This window comes from Panthera onca, chromosome B4, assembly GCF_046562875.1.
Source record: "Panthera onca isolate mPanOnc1 chromosome B4, mPanOnc1 haplotype 2, whole genome shotgun sequence".
Lineage (NCBI taxonomy): Eukaryota > Metazoa > Chordata > Mammalia > Carnivora > Felidae > Panthera > Panthera onca.
Genome location: NC_138345.1, coordinates 133954536 through 133969807, shown reverse-complemented (window position 1 = coordinate 133969807; position 15272 = coordinate 133954536). Strand labels below are relative to the sequence as shown.

General features: G+C 56.1%; 1 protein-coding gene across 3 annotated transcripts in view; it reads left to right on the top strand.

Annotated features, from left to right (window-relative positions):
* The window catches only part of RANGAP1 (Ran GTPase activating protein 1), a 32764-nt gene extending 20246 nt beyond the window's left edge, over nt 1–12518 (top strand). For 2 of the 3 annotated variants that reach the window (XM_060656256.3, XM_060656254.3), the window contains exons 7-16: nt 863–1021; nt 2495–2608; nt 3028–3127; nt 3214–3298; nt 4305–4491; nt 5432–5551; nt 7582–7684; nt 8877–8965; nt 9223–9344; nt 11458–12518. In XM_060656256.3, the coding sequence (XP_060512239.1) occupies nt 863–1021; nt 2495–2608; nt 3028–3127; nt 3214–3298; nt 4305–4491; nt 5432–5551; nt 7582–7684; nt 8877–8965; nt 9223–9344; nt 11458–11527 (1149 nt within the window). In that variant the 3' untranslated portion in view covers nt 11528–12518. The remainder of the gene's footprint in view (nt 1–862; nt 1022–2494; nt 2609–3027; nt 3128–3213; nt 3299–4304; nt 4492–5431; nt 5552–7581; nt 7685–8876; nt 8966–9222; nt 9345–11457) is intronic. The other variant, XM_060656255.3, reaches the window with a different exon arrangement.
* Nucleotides 12519–15272: the final 2754 nt, after the last annotated feature.

Below are 15272 nucleotides of genomic sequence, written 5' to 3'. Positions count from 1 at the left end.
GCCCCTAGTTGGAGAGTTCTTGCAGGCCTGGCTTCAATCCTTGGTGGAAGCGGAGACTGGGGCATGGGCTCCTTCAGAGCTCAGAAACTGGTGGAATGTAGAGAGGAAGGTGTTGTTGATAGTCCAGATGACGGACGCCATGATAGTGGAAGGACAGAGTGCTCTGGGGATACAGGCAGAGCACTGGCCTGTGCCTGGGGTGGGGGTGGGGGCATCCTGGAAGCCCTCCTGGGAGAGGAGGTATCCAAAATGAGAGGTATATAGGAAGACTGCATAGGAGTCAGTCTACCAAGAAAATGCCAACAAACAAGGACACAGAGTGTTCCAAGCAGAGAGAAGGGAAGTGTCAAAAGGTTGGGATGAAGAAAGGCTAGGTGGTTGGGGAAGACCTCGTCCCCTAGAAAAGGAGGTAGATGTGGGGTACCAGTCGTACCGTGTGAACAGGGCAGGAGAGCCCCCAGAAAGACAGGCCCAGTGGAGCTGCAGTGTGCAAAGAAGGACCAGGGCAGACTCCTGGGCCAACACCCAGGCTCCTCCCTGTGTGGAGGACACCAGACCCAGAAACTTGTGTTCTGCGCTGTGTGACCCTGCACAAGTTACTTAGCCTTTCTGATCCCTAGTCTTTGTCTGGTGGAGTTCCTAATCCCAGGTCGGTCTCCCTCATGAGGCTATGGAGGGGATCAGATACAGCCATGCCCAGAGTTCTGCTTTGAGATCACCCAAAATATCCGTGGACAAGCCCGTGCCCAAGTGGATGGCAGCCCCTCCCCGTATGTAGTGTGTAGTGCCACCTTCCTGCCTACTGGATGTCCCTGGAGCTCGGGAGCCCACCACTCTGCTCTGTCCCTCCTGCCCCTCGCAGATCATCGGGACTCTGGAGGAGGTCCACATGCCACAGAATGGGATCAATCACCCCGGTGTCACTGCCCTGGCCCAGGCTTTCGCCATCAACCCCCTGCTACGGGTCATCAACCTGAACGACAACACCTTCACTGAGAAGGGCGCTGTGCCTATGGCCAAGGTGAGGCGGGAGTGGCAGGGTCTGGCTGCTGCCTTTCTTTTGTTTTTTAAACTTATTTATCTATTTTGAGAGGGAGATAGCAAGGGAGGAGCAAAGAAAGAGAGGGAGAGAGAGAATCCCAAACAGGCTCCACACAGAGCCCACTGTGGGGCTCAAACCCATCAACCATAAGATCATGACCTGAGCTGAAACCAAGAGTTGGATGCTTAACCGAGCCACCCAGGTGCCCCTGGCTGCTGCCTTTTTATTTTTTTTTTTTTAAATTTTTTTTTCAATGGTTTTTATTTATTTTTGGGACAGAGAGAGACAGAGCATGAACGGGGGAGGGGCAGAGAGAGAGGGAGACACAGAATTGGAATCAGGCTCCAGGCTCTGAGCCATCAGCCCAGAGCCTGACGCGGGGCTCGAACTCACGGACCGCGAGATCGTGACCTGGCTGAAGTCGGACGCTTAACCGACTGCGCCACCCAGGCGCCCCATCTGCTGCCTTTTTAATGCACGTATCAGCAGGTGAGCTGCTCTGCCCACCCACCGGATGTGTACCTCATGGGTACATTACAGAACAGGCCATGTGTCAGAAGCTTACCTGCGCTCTCTTTGGGCAGCTCTGAGTGTCCATACTGCCTTCCTCCTGAGCTGCCTCTGTGTAAACCCAGCTGTTGGTGCTGGATTAGTTCTCAGAATCTGCATGGAAGATTGTTCCGGCCCGACTGCTTTTCTCATTGATTCTTTGATCAGCTATTTATCGAGCCCTGTCCAGTGCCCAGCCCTGTGCCAAGTGTGGGCCATGCAGAGTTGAGTCAGACTCTGCCTTCAAGAAGTCCCTAGTTCATGGAGGAAGGGGAGAGGCTTGTGACAGCGCAGGGCTGTGAATGTAGGGCTGTTTGGGTGTCGAGACCTCGCTGGACCCTAAGACTCCACAAAAGCCTAGTCCTGCTGCTGTGGGGGATTGGCAGAAGCATCTGCAAGTGTAGGGGATGTACAGGAAGTTCAGATCAGACTTAGGGCAGGCTTTCTGGAAGAGGTCACATTTTGGCCAAGTTGTATAAGACAAATGGACCTTGGACAAAGGGGTGTTTCAGGCGAAGGGATCAGCAGCATGGGAGAGGGTCCTGGTTTGAAACAGGCAAGGTTCAGGAGGTGTCTGAGGGTCAGACAATAGGAGAGGGAGGCAAAAACTCGTGGCCTTGCTGATTCTGAGGCTCTCCCGTGAGTACTAGGCAGCCATGCAGTGTTTTAAGCTGGGGTGCCACTTGGTCAGATTTATGCTTCAGGAAGGTTCTGGATATAACAGAAGTAGAGTGGAGGGAGGTTAGCCAGAGGCCAGGAGGTGACAAAAGCTGGTGAGGTGCTGAGAAGGCCAGACTGGATGGAGGAGGACAGTGTGGAGGCTGACACGGGGTGTGCCGTTGGCCCTCAGAGGGCTGCTGGGGGGCCTACACCCTCACCCTGGCCTTTGCTTCCTCCTCGCAGACGCTGAAGACCTTGCGGCAGGTGGAGGTGATCAACTTCGGGGACTGCCTGGTGCGCTCCAAGGGTGCTGTCGCCATCGCAGATGCCGTGCGCGGGGGCCTGCCCAAGCTGAAGGTGCCGGCGCCACCCGTGTCTTCCCCTCGGGTCTGGGCTCCCCCCACACTCGGGGTTGCCGCCGTGGGTGGCAGGGGTGTGGTCTTTAAGGCCAGGTGGGCCTGGGTTTGCGGCTCGGCCCTGCCACATCGCTCTCATTTTGTGCAATTCTCTTCACCTGTGTGACATGAGCCACAGTTTCTTCATTTTGGAAATGGGAGGAGGGAGCAATGGAGGTCATCATAGCATAGAGTAAGAGAGCGCCTCGAGTACCTGGTGCGTCGCTAGCTAACTGGCATTGTTATTATTGTCGCTGTCACTGTGCCCAGCTGGAGCTCGGAGCCTGCCTTACCCTCCCTTGGGGAAAACAGGCTTCAGAGGAGAACGTGGTCTCCTGGCCTGTGATTCTGCTGGCCTCTACTCCTTTCTCTTATTTTCAGGAGCTGAACTTGTCGTTCTGTGAAATCAAGAGAGATGCTGCTCTGGCTGTTGCCGAGGCCGTGGCCGACAAGGCTGAGCTGGAGAAGCTGGACCTCAATGGTAATAGGAGTGGTGGCCTTGGCCCACGCCTGCCGGGCAGGCCCTGCTGCCCGTCCTGACGCTCCGTTCCTCCTCTCCGCGAGCAGGCAACATGCTGGGAGAAGAAGGCTGCGAGCAGCTCCAGGAGGTGCTAGACGGCTTCAACATGGCCAAGGTGCTGGCCTCCCTCAGGTAGGGAGCTGTGGGCTGCGGTTCTCCTTTTATTCATTTAGGAACCATTGTTTGAGCCCCTGTATGTGTCAGATGCTGTGCGAGTCATCAGGGGCGCAAGGATAAGACAGTGAAGGTTTCTGACTCGTGGGACTTCATTCTGGCTGGACGGGTGGCCAAGAATGATTAAGCTCCTGTACGTTCAGAGACGGTGAAGGTCTGAGAGTGGTCACCCTTTGGAGTGGGTGAGGTGGGGAGGCTTCTGAAGGGATGACCTTTGATCTGAGCTGACAGATGAGGTAGGGTAGCAGTGAGGTCAGGGCGGCAATGGGGGTGTGGAACCAGACTTGGAGACGGAGTTCAGAAAGGAGGAGGTTGACGCAAGAGAGCAGGGAGTTCGGGGTTTGCGGAGCCACATGGGCTGTGGCCATGGCCGTGGCGGCAGGGCTGCCTCCTCCGTGTGGGTGGGAGTCGGTTTGCGTCATCAGCACCTGCTCCCTCTGCCCTTCTGGCCCCCAGGTTGGCTTCATTCACCTGTCAGACCCTCACTTGTGTCCCCTCAGTTCTATGCCTGTGCTGCTGCTAGGAACTGGGGGCTCAGATGGCCTTGAGGGGCTCACAGTCCCAGAAATCCCCATCCCCTCGCCTCCCCCCCCCCCCCCCCCAAGCCACAGCTTCCTGTGAGCAGTGAGATACGGCGTCTCAGCCTGGGCAGTATTCATGCCAAGCCCTGGGCCTCAGCTGTGACGGACTGTTCTCTTCCTTTCCTGTCTCCCCAGTGGGGGACTACGGGCGAGGGTGGATATGTGGTTTCTCCGTGTTCACAACATGGGCTTCCCTGGGTGATGAGAGTTGGATGACGGGCTCCCTGGTGACCCACATGCCCTCACCCTGGGAGCAGTGGTGCCCCCATCCTCTGTAGGCTCCCTCCCACCTGATTGGGGTCTGTGGGTTGTGGAGCCAGGCCTCGGAGCCAACATGGGCCTCTGGGCAGGGAGGGTCTGCTTTAGCCAACTCCCCTCTGCAGTGACGATGAGGGTGAGGATGACGAGGAGGAGGAGGAGGAAGAGGAGGAAGAAGACGGAGAAGAGGAGGAGGAGGAAGAAGATGAGGAAGAGGAGGAGGAAGAGGAGGAGGAGGAAGAAGAGCCACAGCAAGGGCAAGGAGAGGAGTCATCCACACCATCAAGGAAGATTCTGGACCCAAATAGTGGAGTGAGTTCCTTGTCGTTTGGCAGGATCAGAGCCCTGGTTCTCGAATGTGAAGTCCTGGGACATCTTCACGGGGGCGGTGGGTGTGGAATCCACTTAAGTACATTGGGTGCAGACTATTTTTGAATGCGCACCCCTGTAAGTGTAAAAGGAAAAGTCATCCCAATATAGCTGTATTCATCCATATTTATATTTATCCCAGTACAGATGCGTATATTCACTTACGCATCATGATGTGATTATAGCATATGTGACGCGGCTGTACCGTTTAGTATGAAATATACATAAATATCTCTAAAAGAAGAGAGTAAAAAATAGGCATAAATAGAAATTCTTTTCCTACCCATCTTGGCGACCTGCAGGGACAGCCCCCCCTTCTGGAGACTGGTCCAGCTTGAACACTCGGTGTCCCTTCGCCTCGCCAGGAGGGCTGGTGTAGTCAGGGCTACCGTGTCCTTTTCCTCATAAGCTCCTGACTAAAAACTCTTGACGAACCACATGTTGGACGAGGACCCCCACACTCATGTTGAATTTCACTTTTTTCCTAGTTTATGGAAGCATTTTGACAAGTGGCTGGGCACTTTCCAGTTTTTAGTTTTTCTCTGGGCACCTCGCTAGCAGTGCTTATCCGGGCTAGACTCCAGTTCCTGGTGGGGTCCACTTTGGCCCCCCCGCACTTCTTACATCACTTCCGGGACGTCGTATGTCATGGCAAGGAGGCGCTTGGCCTAAGGAGGTGGCTTGCCCCCATCGCAGAGGCTCCCATGCTAGGAGCCAGCGAGGGCCGGCGTCTGCGGGCCCCTCACCCTTTGGGGGCTGCACGTGAGTGGGAGGAAGAGTCCAAGACTCTGAGCCTTGACTACCTAGAGCGAAGGTTGCATGTTCTGGGTGAGGAGTCTGGGTTCGGACCTCCACAGAGCCACCTGTGCCACCTGTCCCTCAGGAGCCAGCTCCCGTGCTATCCTCCCCGCCTCCTGCAGACGTCTCCACTTTCCTGGCTTTCCCCTCTCCAGAGAAGCTGCTGCGCCTTGGGCCCAAGAGTTCCGTGCTGATAGCCCAGCAGGTAGGCGGCCACGCTTCCAACCTCTGAGCCCAGCATGCCGTGGAGATGGGGACGAGCAGAGCATGGGATTGGGAGGGGACACTGTCAGGGGGAGTGGGGACTGCCAGGTGCGTTTAAGTGTTATTTATTTACTTATTTATTTATTTATTTATTTATTGACATCAATAGGCAAATTTATTGGTGGCAAGAAATTCCAATCAATACTAATCAGGCTCAGCTGGCCCACTTTTCCTTGCTGTTTTTTTTAACTTGTTTTATTTTTTATTTTTCTAAATTTACATCCAAATTAGTTAACATATAGTGCAACAATGATTTCAGGAGTAGATTCCTTAGTGCCTCTTACCCATTTAGCCCCTCCCCCCTCCCACAACCTCTCCCGTAACCCTCAGTTTGTTCTCCATATGTATGAGTCTCTTCTGTTTTGTCCCCCTCCCTGTTTTTATATTATTTTTGTTTCCCTTCCCTTATGTTCATCTGTTTTGTCTCTTAAAGTCCTCATATGAGTGAAGTCATATGATTTTTGTCTTTCTCTAATTTCACTTAGCATAATACCCTCCAGTTCCATCCATGTAGTTGCAAATGGCAAGATTTCATTCTTTTTGATTGCCGAGTAATACTCCATTGTGTGTGTGTGTGCGTACCACATCTTCTTTATCCATTCATCCATCGATGGGCATTTGGGCTCTTTCCATACTTTGGCTATTGTTGGTAGTGCTGCTATAAACACTGGGGTGTGTGTGTCCCTTCGAAATAGCACACCTGTATCCCTTGGATAAATGCCTAGTAGTGCAATCCCTGGGGTGTAGGGTAGTTCTATTTTTAGTTTTTTGAGGAACCTCCATGCTGTTTTCCAGAGTAGCTGCTCCAGCTTGCATTCCCAAGTGTTATTTATTAAGTGGTCTCTGTGACCCACATGGGGCTCAAACCCACGACCCCGAGATCGAGTTGCGTACCCTTCCTTCCGACTGAGCCAGCTAGGGCCCCTCCCCCACATTTTAAAAATACACATAAATGAGTGTGACCAGTGTATCTGTCAGCCTCCAGAAGCGGACCCCGCCACCGGCAACACACTTGGGCTGCAGGAAGGGCAGGCCTGCTGCACCTAGTGACACCTGGGGCATTTGCCCAGCACACTCATGTGCACACACCTAGGCTTCCTTCCCGTGTTCTAGAACAGCTGTCCTGCCCAGGGCTCCTGTGGAGGTCACGTGCTTTAGTGTCCCCTTGCTCCCGCCTCACTCGTTTGTTGGTTCGCTGGCTTGTTCATCCATTTGTTCGCTTCCTCATTCCCTGATGCATATTGAGGTGACTGTCCAGTGCCTCCTGTTGGCTGGGCACTGCTCCGAGTACCTAGACACGGCTTCATTATGTAACCCTCTGGGCAGCCCAGAGCGTAGACCCTGTTACGCTGGGTGACACCTGAGAGAGCAGGGTTTCAGAGAAGTTAAATGATAAATACGGAGAAATAAAGTGTGTCTGCTCCCAGAGCTACCTTGGCCTTTTGGCCGACTTCCTTTCCATGTTTTCTCTGTTTCTTTCCCTGACAAATGAGATTAAAGGCCCACTTTTTCATGTAATACCATTCGCCATCTCCTGTGTCAGGAACCATGCCCACTACCCCAGTGAGTGGATATAGCACTCAGACACTGTTTCTGGACATTCACGTTGCTTCCACCTGTCTCCACCCCAGTGAAGTTAGGTGAAGTTAAACTTCCTTGTGTTGAATGACGTCTAGCCTATATCCTGGATTATTTTGTTCAGGTTAGATTATAAGAAGAGGAGCACTGGGTCACGGGAATAACCCATTTTAATACTGATGCGCTCCCTCTGTATGCTTTGCATACCTGCCATGGACCGGACCATGCTTGGCTCGAAGGGGACAGTGTGGGCGCGAGGCAGGACCCATCTTTGCCCACCAGAGGCCCGTGTTTCACCAAGGCGTCTTCCAGCCAAGCCAGCAGCAGAGTGCAGGCACATCTTCCCTGGGGCTCTGGCCCCTGGTGACTAGCCATTGTCTCTTGTGTTCTCAGACTGACACATCTGACCCGGAAAAGGTGGTGTCTGCCTTCCTGAAGGTGTCGTCTGTGTTTAAGGATGAAGCCACAGTGAGGACAGCAGTGCAAGATGCAGTAGGTAACGTGGGGTGGGCGGGGCACGGATGGCCCTGCCTTCTTGCTGCATCAGGGCTCAGATGACATTTATGGTGGCTGGAACCCCTTGTTCCAACACTAAAGTATGTACTGCTCTCCACCCCCTCCTACCTATTTTGTTGGGTTCCTGCCACGGAGGAGGCTGGCTGCTCTCCTATTTTTTGCAGATGGGGCAACTGAGGCCTTTCCAAAGCCATACAGTTACATACAGTTAGAACTCAGCCAGGCGTCTGCTGTGGGAAGACCAGATAGTCACAGCCCCGAGGCCCTGATGGGAGCGGTCCTCTCAGAGGAGAGGCCACGAGAGAGCTAGCTTTTGTCCTCATCTGAGCCTCTGCACACAGTCCCCTCCACCTGCAACCCGGAGGATGCCTGCTTTCCCATTTCTTTCACAAGGCTTCCCAAGATCTCTGGTCCTGTCATGACCCTCCCTTGCTACCCCTTTCCCTGTTACCTCCATCATAGCACCTCTCACCTTCCACTTGACCACGCATGTCTGAGCTCTGCAGTGTGGTCAGACTTGGGAAGGCAGACAGGGAAGGAAGGGCCCAGCACGTGGAGAAGAGTAGAGAGGAGAGGAGAAACGTGATGCTTTCTCCTGGATTGGTGCCCTGTGGGTGGCATTGAGGCAGGAGGGTCAGTGGGGAGCAAGGCTGGGTAGGCTGGCGAGGCCCAGATGGAGTCACTAAGTCTGCTCCCTGAGATCCCATCCCCATGAGCATTGATGGGAACAGGTAACCTGAGTTGTTTCCCAGAACAGCCTAGCACGGAAGTGTGTGCCCACACAGTGCCTATAGACCCTCGGCCACTCCTTCCCCTCCCTTCTCTGCTCATTCCCCCTCACCTCTACAGAACCGCTGAAATCTCCCCCAGGGTGATCTGCCTCACTTAACCTTGCCCCCTGCCTGCCCCACCTTGGTCGTGCAAGGTCCCCAAGCCCTTTTGCAGTGTGTGAGGTCAGCATGAGAAGGACAAGGTGTCACAGCTGGTAGGTTGAGCCCTTCTCCTGGCTGTCCCCTCAGCCTGGGACCACGGTTTGCTGCCCTGTGCTCACCTGATTAGTGCAGAAGACAGGACCCAACCTGTGTGTGCCAGAGCTACGTGACCTTGGCTGGTGACCAGCCATTTGCTGCCACAGACTCATTTGTGGCCCCATTGCTGCTTCTGTCTTGCAGATGCCTTGATGAAGAAGGCCTTCAGCTCATCCTCCTTCAACTCCAATGCTTTCCTCACCAGGCTTCTCATCCACATGGGTCTGCTCAAGGTGCAGCTTCAGGGGAGGAAGGGGGTACACCTGCCCACCCACCCACCCTGTCCCACCCCTTGAGTCCTGTCGGGGGACCTGTCACCCACCCTGTCTCTGGGTCTGCTTAAGCAGCCTCGCCTTGGTGATGGGATTCAGCTTGACCTTGGCCATGGGGCTCTCTGGGCAGGGCGCTGGTGGTGGAGACCTACGGCACCCCAAACCCCGGTGACCCTGTAGCTCACTCACCCTGTTTGTGCTCTGTGTTCCCCTTACAGAGTGAAGACAAGGTCAAGGCCATTGCCAACTTGTATGGCCCTCTGATGGCATTGAACCACATGGTGCAGCAGGACTACTTCCCCAAGGCCCTCGCACCCCTGCTGCTGGCATTCATGACCAAGTGAGTGTGCCCTCATTGGCTCACACGGCAGCCGGTTCCGGCGTCTGCAGGCCCCTCGTCAGTGCAGGCTTCCCTGGCCTGCATGTTCAGGCCTATGAGAGACCCTCATGCCTCCTGGGCTCTCAGCATCCATGTTTCAGTCTCTCCTCCCCTGTGCCAAGCTGAGGACAGGGAGCTCAGGAATAGTGTCTTTTCCTGAGAGAGAACGTGGAATGCCCCCTATTTTCCAGACGAGGAAACAGCACAGGAGGGGAGGAGTTTGCCCACGGTCGCCCTGGTGCTCGAGGTCCTGTACTCAGGGATGTCTCTGCGAGCAGTTCTGTGTCCGTTCTCTCAGCGACAGGGCTGAGGCTGAAGGGGCCTGTCACACCCGTCTTCCGCAGCCACAGGCCCCTCCCCTGCGAATGCCAAACGCCCAGAGACCTGGAAATCTTGGCCGTGTCCTGGAGGAGGGTCCCGGCCCCTGGTGGGGCAGTAGCCATAGCTGGATAACAAGGAGCTTTCAGACTCCAGCGCCCACCAGGGATGAGTCAGAAGGCTTGTCCCCTGCTCTCACCGGGGCCCTGTGTAGCCCCAGCCGACCTCTGGCCCTCCTCAGGCCTCAGTCTTCCCGTCTACCCCGCCAAGTTGCTGAATGAGGTGGTCTCCGGGGGCTCTGACCACCCGTACTTACCGTGAATCCGGTGCTTTGGGAGGGAAGTGGGAGTGAGGCAGGAGAGCGACAGACTCCCCCTCGCCTTGGCCGGGGGGTGGGGGTGACGTGAGTGTGGCTCGTGCCATCGGGTCGTGCCTGGGTGTGTGAAGTGTCGGGGGTGGTCTGGCTCGGGGCACGGTGGGGAACACTGGCTGGCTTCTGGGACTGTTGGCACCGTGGCCTCTCCGCCCCCGCGGCATCTTGCGGTTCCCTGCGCACAGCACTGCCTCCTCGGGCCTCACGCTCTCGCATGTCTGCCCCCCTGCCTGCCTCCACACCTGCCCGTCGCCACTGCGGCTGCCCAGGCCACCCATCCTGTTGCAGGTGGACTGGCCCGAGTGAAAAGCCGGGCTGAGGGGTGCCAGGCGGGCTCGGTCGGCGGCGCGTGCGATTCTTGATCTCGGGGTCATGAGTTTGAGCCTCACGGGTGTAGAGCTGAGTGCGTGGCCCCTCTGCCAGAGTCCAGCGCGAGCCCTCACCCTGGCCTCACGTCTCACGGCCCCGACTTCCCAGCAAGCTGCATTCTCCCCATGCCTGTTCCCACAGCAGGGGACATCGCCTTGACCCCAGCTCTTAGCTCGCTGGAGCATCTCCAGTCAGTGGCCCTGGTCCCTGCCTTCCCCCCCCTCGCCCCACAAGAGTCCGGCTCCTTTTGTCCCCTTCAGCTTCTAGTCGGCATTCTTCCCTTGGGCCTTCTTTTATTCTGAGAAGAAGCCCTTGCCCTTGTTGGTCTGTCACAGGTCCCTCCTTCAGCCGCCTGCCCGCCCTCAGTGCAGGCCTCAGTCTATACCACTTTAAAACGGGATTTATAAAAGCTGTCCCTTAGATATTCTTTGAGGTGACCGAGTGGCCTTGAAGCGACATGCACATCTTTCCTCCCTCAACTCCTGGCCACGTGGTGTGGGGTCCCACAGCTGCGCTAGACTAAGGTGTCTGTGGGCTGCGGGTCCTGGCTGCGGTCCACGCTCGCCTGGCCCCCTGGATGTCTCGCCCACGTTCTTCCTGTGTAGTGACGTTAATGATCTCAATGGTGACAGTGGCCAGCCCATTACTCGTGAGGGCCCAGGTGGCACTGTAGGGTCTGTGAGGACACCCTGGCCCTGTGCCCACCGGAAGGGCCCTGGGAAGGGCTGCCTGGTGGAGAGCAGAGGCCTGCGTTCTGGCCAAGTCTGGGCTGAGCGGCCTTGGGTGTGCTGCCGCCTCTGAGCTTCACCCCCCACTCCCGCCCGCCCCCGCCTCCTGGAAAAGTCGTCCTGAAAGTTAGAAAACTGGATGCTGGCATGTTTTTAGCCTCAGAAATGGCCCCCACTCCCTCTCCATAGGTGGGAAACTGGCCCCTGCTGCAGCCTGAACTCCCTGGGCCCCAGTGGTGTGTGTCGTGCCCTCCCACCCCCTGCACTGACCCTTCTTTCCCCACAGGCCCAACGGTGCCCTGGAGGCCTGCTCCTTTGCCCGCCACAACCTGCTGCAGACGCTGTACAAGGTGTAGATGCGAAACCGACCTCTCCCCACCCCTTGGCCTGAACCAGTGACTTGGGAAGGGACTCAGATGAAGGACTCTGGCCAGAGGCAGGGAGGGTCTTTGTCTCGTGCATCATGTCAGCCCCTGAGTATGTGTGTCGGTGTGGTGTGTGTGCAGGTGTGTGCTTCCTGTTGGGGTTTGGGTTTTTAATGTCTCCCTGCTGGACTGTTCCTGGTCCCGCTGGAGGGGAGCTGGCCCGCCCCCCGCCCCCCCCCACCCCCATGAAAGGGCTGAGAGCTGCTCTGCCATTAAACTTGTTACCACCTGAGGGCGCTCTGCTGATGCGTGCCTCCAGCTCCAGGCCCCGTGGCGGTCCCCTCCCACCTTGCCTTCCTTACCCTTCTGGGCTGCGCCAGCGCCTAGGGAATTGCGGTCTGTGCACTGTCCCCTCCCTCTGCCGTGGCCGGCTGCGCTTCATGCCCTGCCTGGGGCTGCTCACTTAGTGCTGCCTTTGCTTCCTGTCACTAAGCCCTGGTCCTAAAGCCATTGTCATCCCCGTCGTCCATCCCTGCTGTATTGATCTCTGCAGCCTGAGGGGCAGCGACTGCCACAGGCGTGGGGCTGTGGGGCAATCAGTAGAAGGCAAGGCCCTGGTTCCCGTGCCACGTGGACAGGAAGAAAAGCCAGTGGCAACACTGGGTGTCTAGGAGCAGGAGTCACGGGTAGATGATGCTGGCTCCAGACCCATGGGGCCTGCTCCTGGCTGCTGAGATGCTGTGACTGGCCCGAGGGCCATGCTGGAGGGGGCTCTTTGGCTGGCCCAAGTCTGTTCTCCGGCCCAGGGGCAGGGGCGGGGCCCACTGAGCTAGAGCTGCAGCTCGGGTGCTCTTAAAGAACCCAGACAGGGTGGGGACTGGGCTGGAGCTGCCCCCTGACGCTCTGTGCTTTCCCCTTTGTGCTCTTTGTGTGTCTGGGCTGTGCCCAGGGCTTCACAAATAAAGTCATGTGTGGCAACTGTGGAGACTGAAAAGTCTTTCAACCCTTAAGTGGGCGGTTCTCAGGGCCTTAATGCCCACAGTCCCACCTCTGTCTGTACGGGGTTGTCCATCACCAGAGGAGCTCCTGTGCCAGCCTTGTCCCGTGGGGCAGCCTCTCCTGCCCAGGCCCAGATGTATCCAGTTGTGCCAGCTCCTCTTCTAACAGCTGGCCGGTTGGTGCTCAGCAGGGGACAGCCATTCCTGGGGGCCAGGGACGGTGGGAGGCCCTTCCTCTCTGGGCACTGAGGGCCCTGAATTGGGCCTGTTTCCATCTGCTCAGCACCATCTTACCCTTGACCTAGCCTTTGGGCTGCTGGCCCCTGCATCACTCCATTTATGGACCTAAGCCAGACACTGTCCAGATTTTGCCACAAAACCCACTGGCTGCACAGTCAGGAGCCTCCTGGGTCTGTCTAGCAAGGTCACCTTGCAGCTTGGCTGGGAAGCCGCCACAGGGTATCAGGCTCCAGGGCCTGGAATGGAGGGCACCTCCCTTGGGGGCCTTCCCTCCTCCCTTTGCTACACGTGGTACGAGGACAGCTAAGCAGACCCTCCTTAGGGCCCTCCTTAGACAGCAGGCACACTTGGGGAACCCGTGTTTCCCACAGGATTGAAGAGGCCCCTCCAAAGTTTCTTAGGGGACAGCGCTTCCTTCTTGGCTGTGGACCACTCAGGCAACATCTTTTTTTTTTTTTTAATTGTTTTTTTTAATGTTTTTTTTCTTTTGAGAGAAAGAGACAGAGTGCGAATTGGGGAAGGGCAGAGAGAGAGGAAGACACAGAATCTGAAGCAGGCTCCAGGCTCCGAGCTGACAGCACAGAGCCTGATGTGGGGCTCAAACTCACAAACCGTGAGATCATGACCTGAGCCGAAGTCGTCACTTAACTGACTGAGCCACCCAGGTGCCCCTTTAATGTTTATTTTTGAGAGAGAGACAGAGCATGTGTGGGGTGGGCGCAGAGAGAGAGAGGGAGGGAGACACAGAATCCAAAGCAGGTTCCAGGCTCTGAGCTGTCAGCACAGATCCCGATGCGGGGCTCGAACCTGCAAACTGGGAGATCATGACCTGAGCTAAAGTCAGACACCTAACCGACTGAGCCACCCAGGTGCCCAGGTAACGTCTTTCTTGACCAGGTGGTGGAGGAGATGCCCGTGCCTTGCCCTCCTACCCTCCATGTGAGGCGATGTGGCAGAAGGCGGGTGGATGTCCAGTTGACCCCTACCCCTTTGTTAGGCCCTGTTCTGAGCTCTGGGGCCACAGCCGCAGCTTTGGCGGGGGGGGGTTCCCGCTGTGATGTAGGAGACCAACAACGGTGGTCCAGTGTCAGAATGGTGGGCAGTGAGGCCAGGGAAGTCTTAAAGAGTTAGGGATGCAAGACCTGGGTCTTCAGATTCGAGTACAACTTCTCACGAGTGATAATTGAACAGGAGAGACTGAGGTTCAGGGCTGAGTTGGGGCCTGGCTCTTCCCTCCGGGCTGCCTGGAGCTGGCCCTTGGTGCCTCCTAGGTTACGTGAGTGTGAGCTTCGGTCTGAGAAGAGCCCCACAGATCTCACTTAACCTTGCAGCGGCTCAGCACTCCTGGCTTCTCGGGGCCACACGCTGAGGAGAATCCTGTGGTCCCAGGAGTGTAGGCCCAGCCCTACTCGGTCCTTCAGACCAGCTCCAAGGTCAGGTCTCCACTGTGTACCGAGAGAGCTGTGTAGCCTTTGGAATTTTTCTGACTCAGAGGCTCCCAAGAGCTACAGCTAGTCCCGAGACTACACAGGCTCCGGGTCCCTGAGCACCATGACTTGGAATCTGCAAGGGCAGAGGTGCCTCAGCCTAGACAGTGCGTAACCGCCACGTACGAAAGGCCCGCTCGACACCGGGCTGTTCTCACAAAGGGAGTTCAACCGTGGGCTTGGGGCTAAACCAGCAATAGTTCCATTCTGAAGCTCAAACTAGTAAACCCCCAGGAAGCACGGCCAAAGGGTCTCCCAAGCAGCACTTCCTGATAACAAGAACCCAGAAAGGCCTCTGGCCAACATCAGCAACACGGGTCAGATGCAAAGCTATGCAGTGGAGGGTTGGATGACCGAGAGCCAACGCACCAGCTCTAGCTACATGCATACCACGGATGAATCCGGATGTCGGGTGAAGATCTTCAGCATGTGCTTGCATGTGATAAACCCTGCATTCAGGTTGGGCGGTGGTCTGGGGATGGCAGGGGCCAGGATGGGGTGAAAGCACAGTTGTCTGCAACGTTCAGAGCGATCCTCATCCATCCATTTACCAGCCATAGTGGTTTTTTTTTTTTTTTTTTTTTTTTTTTTTTTTTTTTTTTTTTTTTTTTTTTTTTTAATTTTATTTTTGGGACAGAGAGAGACAGAGCATGAACGGGGGAGGGGCAGAGAGAGAGGGAGATACAGAATTGGAAACAGGCTCCAGGCTCCGAGCCATCAGCCCAGAGCCTGACGCGGGGCTCGAACTCGCGGACCGCGAGATCGTGACCTGGCTGAAGTCGGACGCTTAACCGACTGCGCCACCCAGGCGCCCCGCCATAGTGTTTTTTTTTTAAGGAAGTAGAACACAAGAGCATTTAAAAAAAAATTTTTAGGGGCGCCTGGGTGGCTCAGTCAGTTGAGCGTCTGACTTCGACTCAGGTCATGATTTCACAGTTTGTGGGTTCGAGCCCCACATCAGGCTCTGTGCTGACACCTCAGAGCCTGCATCCTGCTTCGGATTCTGTGTCT